The 12,809-nt window shown below is 34.3% G+C and overlaps 1 protein-coding gene across 1 annotated transcript; it reads right to left on the bottom strand.

Moving 5' to 3' along the window:
* Positions 1-10,416: 10,416 nt before the first annotated feature.
* On the bottom strand, positions 10,417-11,911 carry LOC122307832 (transcription factor MYB93-like). Its single transcript, XM_043120939.1, has 3 exons — positions 11,567-11,911; positions 11,323-11,452; positions 10,417-11,233 (listed from the first exon to the last, which is right to left on the bottom strand). The coding sequence occupies exons 1-3, from the start codon at positions 11,697-11,699 to the stop codon at positions 10,492-10,494; spliced, it is 1,005 nt and encodes a 334-aa protein (XP_042976873.1). The 5' UTR covers positions 11,700-11,911; the 3' UTR covers positions 10,417-10,491.
* Between the last annotated feature and the right edge of the window lie 898 nt (positions 11,912-12,809).

Here is a 12,809-nt window from a genome sequence, read left to right as displayed (position 1 = left end):
GGCTTAGGGTCATGATACATACACACTCAAAAATATTTTACACATGAAAGTCCAGTTTTCATTCAATCACATGGAAATGCATGCCATAGTGCAATGTATAACATGACACAATGCTCAATAGATAACAACCCAATACAATCTAATTTCACAACAACTCCATCCTTTAATCCAACCGATCTCCAAATTCCTCGAACTCAACGTCCAACAAAACCAATCAGATCACAAAAAATTGTTAGTGTAAAATATATTTAAATCTCAAAAATGTTCTTTAGAAAATTACTTATAGTGCTTAAAGGCAAAATCTGAAAGATGATGGCTGGAAAATGAAGCTTACGGCAGCACCAAAATACCAATAAACTAAAAATGCAACCCATGAATTTAGACCAAAAAGGGAGCACAACAAGAACAAATCAACAAGAAACACAAAAATGCAACCCACGGTTTGGGACGAAAACAAGGGCACAATTTGAGTCCAAAAACACCCAAAACTTCCAAGGATTTACCCATAATCTAGTACACGAAAATACTAGAGAAAAAGAAAGGAAAACCGAGCTTGAAGCTTCACGTTTGGGGACAAAATAGAGTATGATTTTCAGGTCCAATACAAGTCACGATTCAATTGGAAAACAAAGGGAAAAGCAAGAGTTTTACTCAAGCATAATCACAAAAATACTAAGGAAAAAAGAGAGAAAACCGAGCATGAAAATAGGGCCAAAAACATAGCAAAACCGACGGATTTCTGGAAATACAAATGGAGTTTCACAAGCAAAAATTTCAGAAATACCAAGGGAAAATAGAGAGAGAAAAGGGCATGGAGGCTTCAAAGTTTGGAGCTGTAATGGAGGAAAATAGAGGAAAATAAAAATGCATAGAGAACAGGAAATATACGGTTCAACAAGGAAAAAAAAGAATCAAAGAGAGAAAAAAAGAAAATAAAACCAGAGGAAGGAGAAGGAGACAAGTAGCAGCAGCGCACGGCAATGAGAAGATGCAGAAAACTGAAGATGAAGAGGAAGAAGAAAGGAGGCAGCGGTGCAAGAGAAAGAAGGAGAAGAAAAGAGATGAAGGAGCCCTAAGGCTGGACACAAAATTGCACCATTTGGGGGGTTTTAATTGACTGGGTTGAAGGCTCACGGGCTATGCCCGAATTTTGAAAGGATTTGGCCCAAAAATAAAGGGAAACTCACTAAAATAAGCCCAATTCGAAAATGAAGATCTAAGAAATAAAAAAGGCACAATAAAAGTAAATAAAAGCACTATAACTAAACATTAATAAAATAAATTAATTAAAACCCAATAATAAAATAATTTAGACTAGAGAGTAATTTAAATGCAAAACAATAATTAATATAAAAAAAAGTCCATTAAAATAAATTTCACAACTTAAAAATCATAAAATAATCTAACGAGAAACATGATAATTTAAAACAAGAGAATAAATATTTATAATAATTTAAATAATCCTTCAATAAAAAATATACTTAAATACAAGGCATTACAGGAGCCTTCTCAACCTTCATTACAGACACCATTGGCTTAACTTTATTTTGAAGAAGTTCAACAACAGAGAGAACCTTATTAAGCATCAAGATGGCATTTAATAATCCCATGTGTAGCTCATCAAGAGTGCTAGCTAGCAAAGTTTTATTCCAAGGCATACCCATTTTTTCATACACATTTAGGTAGACATTACAAATTATCAAAGTAGGCTTGCACAACCACCACCCGAGGAGCTCCTTGTCAATATGATGCAATGATCCCATTATAGCAAGTGCCTCCACACAACAGAAATTTTGGCCCGCATGGGACTCGCCACCAGTTGTGTATCCAAATTCACCTTCCCCTTTTTTGCAACTCACGATGTCGCTCCCTACCTTCTCCACATTGAATTTAATTGAAGGATGCAATATTGAGAGATAACATATCGCAATGTAAGAGAACCACGTATTGACTTCGCCCCAATGATCCCCTGAGAGGGATCCATCCTCATTTTGCACCCCAACAATATAATTAGTCACCTTCTCATCATTAAGAAATTTTAGTTTGTCAAAAAGGCCCAAACCCTGTACAGCACTTACAGTATACAGTATGTAAGGGTCAAACCCAATGTTATCACCAAACCCACCTGACTCGTGTTGGCTTTTCTTGATCCATGAGACAACCTCTTCCCCATCTACAACATCAAGCTTCCCTATAAGATCTAGAGTGGTAAATCCCCAATATGTCACAATCATTCTAAAAGGGTTTCTTTCTTTCTCTCTTTTAAGAGGCTTGAAAAAAACTTGTGAACTCATTAATATTTTCCCTCCACCATAGCTTACAATACCCCCCAATAGGAATACCTCAAGCAAAAGAGGAGTGAAAAATTTCTTACCCCTCAGATTTTCAACATAGAAGTGGGCATTAATGTTGGAGTTCATCAATAAATGCATGAACTCCCAAATTTGGTTGGCCTTGTCACCATGGCCATCGAGCATTTCTAGCTCTTGTCAGTCGTAAGGAACAAATAAATTGCCATCATCATTGCTGAAAGGAGCTTCCTCATATTCGATGGGTTCTTGATGCATTTCATCAAACACCAACAAACTCCTCGCCGAACAGCCACATTTTGTCCTCCACAGCTTCTCCACTACTTCCAACCCACGCGCCTTCCCAATCGAATCTGTGAGAAGGAATTTTGGCTGGATAACCCTTGGTTTGATCTTCCTCTTCCTGCAATGCATGGACCTCTTGTTCAAGATAGGTGAACTCTTCATTGAAGTTCTTCCTGAAGCTTTAAAAGTTGCTCTCGACATCTTTGAATGTTTGCAAAATAACTTCAAAATGTTTTGCGATTGCTCGACCATCTCTTTAATTTTGAGTAATGATGATATAATTTCTTCCATTTCCATGGATTGATGAAATAGCTACCAAGGAAATACTAGCTCTAGATACCACTTATAACACACTTGATAGTAAATGTTTAGGTGACCAGAAAATAGAGAAAATATAAGAAAATTAGTCACATTCGAGGTTGACCTAACCTCCAAGAGAAAAGAGAGAGAAAACAGAATAGAAATATTTTCATTAAGATTTTGGATATTCATTTTCAGTAGCTATAGTACCCTTATATGCTAAAGCACAAACATTGAATAAAAAGGCCCCAGCCTTGATAAAACATGACCCAAGACTACTAACTAACGGACTGGATAAAAAGAAATAACAAGGGAACGGCTCAACTACTCTATGGCCCACTTCCTTACATATCATAAAGATAAAAAACAAGTAAAGGGAAACAACAAGTAATGGGCCCAAACTAGCCCATGGTCCATGTGTCCCGTTCATGACTGTGACAAAAAAAAAAAAAATCATTATCTTGCAACATTGTTGTGAAATATGTAATGAAAAATGTGTTGTAAGTGTATATCTTTAATCTGGTTTAAATATATCTACTGAGGCTCCTTCCTTATATATGGTTAGTGATTGCAATTCGTATTCGTCTATGTTCATGTTATATTAATTAGTACTCATGAATATTAGATTATATTGATTAATTTTAATATGATCCATTTAATAAAACGGATCGACTCTTAAGATACTAATACAATTTATATAAATATTGGATAATGCGACACAACATGCAAAATCTGATTAATGATTAACTTTAAAACCTTAAATGTTATTATGTTTCTATGGTATTTGTCTCTATTGTTATTAGGAGAGATATTTAAGAACCGAGTTTATGTATTATTAATAGTACTATGGCCTCAAAGAATGATGGAGGATTGGAGTTAAGAGATTTTGAAAATTTCAACGAAGCCTTGCTTGTAAAGCAATGTTGGAGGATATTTCAATATCCTAACTCATTATCTTCATACGTATTGCAGAAGAAATATTTTCTTCATGATGATTTTCTAAATGCAAAAATAGGATCTAATCCATCATATATATGGAGAAGTTTCATTCATGCAAGACCTTTGCTTGTAGAAGGACTAATATGGAGGGTGGTAGATAGGAAAAATATTAAGATTTGGACTAACAGATGGTTGCCAGCACCCACTACATTCACTCCTCAAAGTGGTTAGAATTACTTCAATGCAGAAACTATAGTTAAGGAGCTAATAAACCAACAAACAAAGTAATGGAAACTCAACCTCATCAATGAAATATTCTCTGAGGAAGAGGCAAAATTAGTAAGTCAAATTCCATTGACTAGAGGAAACAGCTAGGATAAATGGATATGGAGAGGAACATCAAATGGTTTGTTCACAGTGAGAAGTGCTTATTTCATTCAAGGTGACATTCAAGATAGGAGCAAGGGATAATGCTCTCTTAGAAATCAGCAAAATGAAGGATGGACAAGGATTTGGAAATTGGGAATCCCTTTAGTTACAAAAAATTTTCTATAGAGAGCATGTCAGGATATTTTACCAACTAAAGTCAATCTATGCAAGAGGAAGATTTTAATTGATCAAAGCTGTCCATTGTGCTTAGAGGAACCAGAAACCACTGAACATATCTTATGGGAGTGCATCTCAGCCTTTGATATATTTGGGCAAGGTTCTAGAAGGATACAAAAAAGCAAGGCTTCATGCAACAGGTTAAAATCTCCAATAGAAGATATGCTCAACCATCTGGAAACATAAGAAATGGAAGAGCTGACATCGATCCTATGGAACTTATGGAGAAGAAGAAATGAATATGTTTTTAAAAGCATATTAATTGACCCCAAAGTAGTGTTACACAGAGTAAACCAAATAAAGAAAGATATTGCAGAATTCCAAAACATATCTGATGCACATGCTAATTCCAACATGAGAAGGAATGTCACGTGGGTTTTTCCACCTTCTAGTTTCTATAAAATAAACTGGGAAATGGCAATTGATAAAAAACCATTACAAACTAGGAATTGGCATAGCTGTAAGAGATGAAGTTGGTAATTTCTTCGCAACAACGAGAAAGATTGAAAGTTGTGCTCCTGATCTAGCAATAGCAAAAGCAAAAAGGGCCCTTATAGCAGCAGATTTTGGTATGCAATTGGGAATGCGAAAGGTAGAACTAGAAGGGGATTCAATGAAGGTTGTTATGACCATTTAGAAATAAAAGGAATATGAAAGCTATTTTGGGATGCTAATCCAAGATATAAGTAGCAGAATAGTAACTCGCTAAAAAATTAGTAGCACAAAGGCTATCTCAAGTGCAGGAGGATGTCATGTAATAATTAGAAATAAAATTCTTAAATCGTCTCCTCAGGGAAAGTTGTTTAAAACCAAACTTGTGTAAAGGTAAAAATATTCACAAAGAGATTGAAAATCAAATGAGTGATATGTATAATGAATGGAAGAGTGCAACAGAAATGAAAATTGTACGAATCATGGACTAGATTCATATTTTTTAATTTTTAAGTGTCGAAATGGAATGTAGAAGACTAATAAATTGAAATTAACAATTAATAAAACAATTAAGCGAAATAATCTTAATTAATATGAAAATTAAATAATAAAACTGAAATTATTTAAGTCCTAATTAACCTTTAATCAATCTAATATGCAATGGAACTAAGAAATTAATAAAACTAAGCCAAGAATTAAGCTAGATTAGAAAATAATTGACAAAATACTAACTAAAAATTGAAAAGTCCTAAAATCAATATTCAGGGATTCATTCTTGTATTCAAATAATAAATTCTCAAGATCAATTCATAACAATTGTCATGCCTAGTACTTAATGGAAGTTTAAAGAATGAAGAAAAATAACTAATATCAAGAAAAATAAATAACAAATAAAATGTTTAAACTTTTACGCAAAAAATCTCACAAATCCACCATAAACTTAAAATTAAAATTAAATGAAAAATAAGGAATAAAAAGAACCAAGTAGATGGCTGGAGATGGAGGTGGCAAGCTGTAGAGGAAGGTTGGGCAACGGAAGAGGTTGGATTCAATGCAGCACTGGAGCTCTTTTCCAAAAAATCACTTCCTGCTTTCTATCTTCGTGTGTGCGTGCAGAAGAATTCTCGTTGCACTCAAAAATTAAAAGAAAAAAAATCTAGTTACAAGTATAATTATGTATTAATAATTATATCAATTTATTATGATTAATAAAAAATAAATTTTATTAAAAATTATACTAATTTAAATATTAAATATAAAAAATTAATATTAATATATAAATTAATATATAATTTTATTTATATGTAATAAAACTCAAAATCAAAATCTTGCGTCCCATGTTGTGGTTCTCTTCAAACGAGAATCAAAAAAATCCCTATGGGTCCCGTATGTCAGTCAAACGTCTTCGCCTTACTTCGTGCTGCGTCCAAAAACCCAAAAAGGTCGCTCAAGTGCATGTCTTCCGTTAAGCCCAAAAAGCCATCCTTTGTCTCACGTCCATCCAAAAAGCAAAGAAATAAATGGGCCCTGCGTGGTGTATAAAACCAAAAGACTTCCTTGCCTTCAGCCAGCATGCGTGCGTGGATATGAGCATCCTATTTATTTAGAAGCTTAAAAAAAAAAAAAAAATAGACAAAAATTAAAAACAAATAAAAAGGAAAAACAAAATGTCAAAAATATGTTGTGCATATATGTGAAGAAATATTACTCAATTAAATCATAAATTATAAAATTAAGCATAAACTATAATATTAACCAATTTAAATTATAACTCAAATTTATGCCTTTTAATCATTTTTCTATCTAAAATCAATAATAATGTAATAATAAAATTAAAATATATTGATTCTAAATATTTAAAAATATGTAATAATTCATCTCAATCAAATAGCATATTTTGATGTTTGTATAGTTAAACATGTATGTGGAGAAGGTAATGTTGTTGCACATAAACTAAGTAAACATGCTTTGCATTTAGCAGACTGTATAGTGAATTTGGAGGAGACTCCCCACTATCTTTAATGTGTTTTCTAAGTCAGGTAATTGATGAAAAATGACTTTTCTTCGGGTTTTTTTTTTAAAAAAAAAATATGTACCATGGCCTCGGACCGCCTCCTCTGCCTCTGGAAGCCATGGATGGCCGATGAACAGCCCACCTCTTTCAAAGAAGTTTACCTCTGTTTTGGACTGGACCCTAGTGCTGAATTGTGTGCCCCTTAATTATATACTTTCTCCTTGGTCCGGGCTTTGTGAGTACCCTTGTTGGACTACCAAGTAACTTGGCCTTTTTGGACTTATTTTATTTGGATGGACTTGTACTTAGTGAGGCTTGATGAATTAAATGCGAGGAAAATTTTGTGTATATATAGTAATAAAATAGTTTATAAATATTTGAATAAAAAAATATTATAAAGTTAAAATATTTTTAAAACGTAATTTTTTAATGTTACTATTTTTGTTTTGAAATTTTAAAATGTAGTATTATTTTTTGTGGTTTGTTTGTAAATTTGAAAAAGTTGGAATAATTAGGTAATGATTAAATAACAAAGTTAAAGATTTGAAATTAAAGGTGTTTGCGTTTTAGTTATGTTTGGAGAAAAAATTATGAAAAATTTTGAGATGAATAAGATATGTTTCCCAAACAAGCCGGCCTTAATTAATCTATTTATTAAGAAAGTTCTTTTATTTCTTATGTCTTATAATATTCTACTTTTAAAGTAATATATTGTCATCAGAAAAAAAAAAAATTAAGGAAAATATTCTCTAAATTCTACTCGAATTTTGTTAAGAATTAGACACATGAAGTAAGTCCTACAATATTTATTAATACCCATATAAAGTCTAACATTGGATGGAAGGAATATGATAAAGATGAAGGTGTATTGATAAATATTAATTGAGAGTACTCAAGCCCCACATAATTTATTCCTCACGGGATAAAAATCATGGGATTCATAATAATTCTACAAAATTCAAATGGTAACTTTGGCCAGTCTTTAAATTGGAGTACTTTACTTGGGTTGTTACATTTTAAGATCATTTTAAATTGTTGAGGAATAAATTCTACATTACCTATGGACAAGGTATTGGGCATGTTTATAAGCAATGAATAAATCTCTTGTTGAACCGGTTTTATGAAATGAGTTAGACGCATAAATTTTTTCATGGTATATCAGAGTCTACCACAGAATGAATTGGGGCCCACACTACTTACCCTGTAACAAGGACTAAGAAAAATATTGACATGCACGTGAGGGAGAGTATTAAGGAATAAATTACACATTACCTATAAATAAGGTTTTGGTCATATTTATAAGCAATGAACAATCATCTCTTATTGAACCGGTTTTATGCGATAAATTAGGCCTATAAATTTTTTCAAAAATTGTGGCTAGTGGAAAAATTACGATATAATTAAAACTAATTTAGTCATGATCATTCAACCAAATTAAAGGGAGAGGATTAGGTACTGCTGAACTTTTGGCTTTTAATTATCTCCTTTATGAAATCATAGCAGCATGTCTTTCATATAATGTTAATTGTTTTTTTAGGCATACATGGCCCTCTCGACTTTAATCAATTAATTCCACTCTTTTCCGCAACATCTCGAAGTATGGCTTACTCAAAGGCCGGGATAAGTCAACCACCCAGCGCCATTAGATTTTGATCAATATAGCACGGTATCTATTATATATATGTGTGTATATAAATATATATATATAGGAAAATTTTATACACCATACTATCATCTCATTTGTATCACACTAAGACGTGACTTATTTACTACTTTTAAATGATCATTTATTGCATGCTTCTTTATTATCAAATAGTAATAAATGCTCCACATCATATATAGTGAGATGTAAGTAAGATGGTAGTGTGGTGTATAGCATTACTCATATATATATATATATATATATATAATATATATATATGTATATTCAAAATAGATCCTTGACATGCAGAAATATATATAGCTTTCATCAATTAGGGAGAGTTAACGGGACAGTTAGCGGAAAAACGACAGTCAATCCCTTGTTAGAAAAGTAATAAAGTTCACCTACTCAGTGTGGAAAGAGTAGCATTAATAATCAGGTTTCTTCCGTCACTTATATCTTAATGATCAACTAGTCTATTCTGATCAATATGATCATTGGTCAAAGATAAAAAAACAAATCATATTCTGTAAATTAATTCATCTCGTTGGGAGGAAAGGGAACTTAGAAAGCATCGACTTACAATAGAACACCACCACAAATGATCGTCGGTATATATATATCTTAATATATAGCCCAAAGTAGTAGTAGTAGTCGTATTCAAAATCTGTCGCAAACCTAACTTTGATTGGGAGGTCTCTGCCCCGGCCATTTTGTTCCCAGCCCCGCCCAGAGTACACGTCTCCATGCCACCTACTATATTTAATTGAGTTCAGGCATCTTGAAATCAAGTTGCTGCTAATCATATCTTTAATTTTCCATACTCAAATTAGCATACATATATATATATAAATGCTGTTTGGCATATTTAAAGATATTATACATGATGCAGGCCTAAGTTTACTGCATGGAGCTGGACATCATCAGACATTCGGGTGGATCTTTAATTTCCTTGAAATTACATAATTACGTACGTACATGTAAATGATCAATTTTGGTCAATATTCCAGCTTGGTAATTCAAAATGTTTACATTAAGAAATTAAATAAGTGTTTCTTCTTTCCATTTCATCTACACATGATCTGCAATATTGTTTACTGTTTATATTGATGGAGTTTCTGTTTTCGTATCTGTTCCAGCTTTATGTTATGGTAAAAATAGAAAATCACTGAAACAAAAATTTCTTAGAAGTGAGAAAATCAAGCTAATTAAACACGGGAGATATAACCCTTTAATATACAGTTATATTACTTTTTCTATAATTTGAAAGCAACTGTTAATGATCATGCACGTACGCCTGCAATTTTTGAAACTCTCTGTGTTCTATTGCGCGCGGCAGTTTATTGCTCCGTTCAGTTAATGCACTTTGGACTGGAGTCTGGACGTACGTGATCTTTATTACATGAAAACTGTAATATGATCGCATGATATATATAAAACGTTCTAGCTAGACTGTTGGTGCCAAATCCGTCCATTATCTCTTGCAAGTCAGAAAATTATGAAAACACTTGTTTTTATCCTAACCACTGGGGGTCCCTCTTATCATTGCAAGTCCCTCTACGCCACCTTTTTTGACATTGATACTACGGTCAATTCTCTCTCTCTCTCTCTCTCTCTCTCTCTCTCTCTCTCTCTCTCTCTCTCTCTCTCTCTCTCTCTCTCTCTCTCTCTCTGTGACTAGGTCTCAAAGGCATTGTTGATGAACAAGAAATTGACATAGAGCGATAAATTAGATTAGGGCCGAAGAAATGGATCAGAAGATAAAATAAGCTACACAATAATGAACATGAAAAGTAGGGCAGAAAAGGCAGAACAAAAAGAACCCGGCCGGCCGTAGATGATGAATTATTATTATTATGATAAAAAAAAAAAAAAAAAAAAAAGGATGATGATGAATTATTATGACAGTGTATGGTGGTAGTGCAACTGCGCGCGTACAAACCTTTCACACACATTTAAAACGTCTAAGAAATCTCATGAAACAAAAGGTCCTCAAGGAGGAGATCAGGCCAAATGGAAGGGGCAGCTTCTCCGTAGCTTGAAGTACTGCAAGCATCGCCTAAGTTGTTCATGGAAGTCTCTGTCATGGGCGGAACCACAGAAGGAGATGGAGTACTTGAAGATGAAGCAAGCCATGGTGAATTGAGAGAGCTTTCCCCTTGGATCAACGCGGTAAACTCAGGAGCTTGAACATTATTCTCCTTGTTTAGCGGCGTTTGATAGTCATTGCAAGGGATCTGAAGGTCAGGCAAATGAGAGAAAGGGATTGCGTCATGGCCTGGTTGAAGGGTGGAAGTTCCAAGGGATGGTGTTGGGGTGTCCAAATGAGATGCACCCAATCCTAAGTTATCTTTGATATGATTAATAACATCCATTTCATTGAAACTATTTATGCTGTTTGCGGTAGTACTACCATTGGAAGGTAGAGGTTGGAGGAGATATTGCAGGTACTGAAGCCTAGCCATTTGAACGGCCTCCGCAGATTGTAGTCTCAAAGCCTGTTCTTCCCAGGAGTGATGATCAATAAGCTCTTTCAAATTAGCCAGAGCAATAAGATGAGGCAAGCTTGACAAGATATCAGTTCGAGGCCGGTGTGTCATGGGATCAAATCCCATATGAATAAGCTTTTTCTTCAGATGGGTGTTCCAGAAATTCTTGATTTCATTGTCCGTCCGTCCAGGTAAGCGACTTGCGATTGCCGACCATCTTGTATGGAGGAAAACAAAAACTGGTAAGATGTTAAGAAAACGTAATATATATATTCAGATAAAGGGAATGGGCATTGGTGAAATTACTTGTTGCCAAGAACGGCATGGAGATTCAGAATTGTTTGTTCTTCTTCTTGGCAAAACTTCCCTCTCTTGATGTCAGGCCTTAAGTAGTTTGTCCATCTTAATCTGCAACTCTTTCCGCATCTGTTAAGCCCTGTAAAAACCATAAAGACAGCTGATCAGTTGAGAGACAATTAGAGAGAGACAGATCAGAAGACATGAGAACAATTAAAGTTGGGAATGGCCGGTGTCATTTATGGTTTCATACCTGCAAGTTTCGGAAGGGCTCTCCAGCTTCCATGTCCATGTTTCTGGATATATTTGACAAGCTGTTGGTCTTCTTCAGGTGTCCAAGGGCCTTTCTTGAGGCCATTCTCATCACAACAAGGGGGCCTTCCCATCTTTGCCTCTTTAATTTTATTTCTCTTCAGAATCTGCTGCCCCACCCAAATCTAACCTTTCCTTGAGATTATGCTGCCTCCCTTAATTCCAACCTAAATGCTGGCAGCTCTCCACACATATATATACACACCTCGCTCTTGTAATCTCCTGGATTGTCAATTTCCAACTGATGGAAGGTGGCAATTGCAATGACGTGCTAGCTTCCCATTTGCTAGCAAAATAATTACCATACGTACCCTTCATTTCTTCTTGCAATTAATGAGTACGACGCGTGTATCCCCGACAATCTTTTTTTAAGTATTGACTTTATTTTGTCTTAGGTTTGTGGTTTTCATGGACACAAACAGATATTGCATCCAAACATTAGTCCAATGTACTAACTATCATGTTTCTCATAGCAATCATGAATTTGTAGACAATTAACGCGATTTTCTTATGCACAAAATGCATGTCATGTGCACATATATAGTTAACCATCGATCAATGCATATATATATACGTATATATATAAGCTGTTAATTAGCATCTGGTTTATCATATATATCTTAGTTAAAAGACAGTACCACACCAGGCCAGCTTCATGTTTGCACAATTGCACGTCAAGTTGATTGGTTTTTTGTTTTGAATTTTAGTTAACAAGACTTAAGATGTGTGCTTCGAACAATATATATATATATATATATCCATCTATTTCATACTCCATCGATCGAGGAACAAAGATTAGAAAATCCATTTAAACAAAGATTGATCATTCTATAAGAGGAAATTAAGAGCAGACGTCAGAATGCAGAAGTGGTACGTACTGCAGGGGCAATACAGATTAATTAATTTCCTGCGCTAATTAATCGATATTTTATTAGATATTTTATTCCTACGTGCGTACGTCGGACAATAATCAGGGTTCAAACTAGCAGCAGTAGTACTCTACGTCAGGGATCGGAACAGGTGGCACGGCTGGTCAGAGGGACTCACCCATTCACTAATCCACGCAACAAATGCTATTTCGTCACTGATTGCATGGCTCTCTATCTCATGACAACTCAACTTTTACGTATTTTTATTATACAGATACATCATATATGGGACCTCTTGATCCTAATGAAATGTCT

The sequence above is a fragment of the Carya illinoinensis genome, chromosome 4 (genome assembly GCF_018687715.1).
Source record: "Carya illinoinensis cultivar Pawnee chromosome 4, C.illinoinensisPawnee_v1, whole genome shotgun sequence".
Taxonomy (NCBI): domain Eukaryota; kingdom Viridiplantae; phylum Streptophyta; class Magnoliopsida; order Fagales; family Juglandaceae; genus Carya; species Carya illinoinensis.
Note: the sequence above shows the minus strand (reverse complement) of the source record. Positions and strands in the feature narration are given on the sequence as shown.

Coding starts and splice junctions, on each gene's coding strand:
- LOC122307832 (XM_043120939.1), bottom strand. CDS start 11,699: ATGGGAAGGCCCCCTTGTTGTGATGAGAATGGCCTCAAGAAAGGCCCT. Junction 11,453..11,566: donor AGCCCTTCCGAAACTTGCAG/GTATGAAACCAT, acceptor TGGTTTTTACAG/GGCTTAACAGATGCGGAAAG. Junction 11,234..11,322: donor CATGCCGTTCTTGGCAACAA/GTAATTTCACCA, acceptor CCTCCATACAAG/ATGGTCGGCAATCGCAAGTC.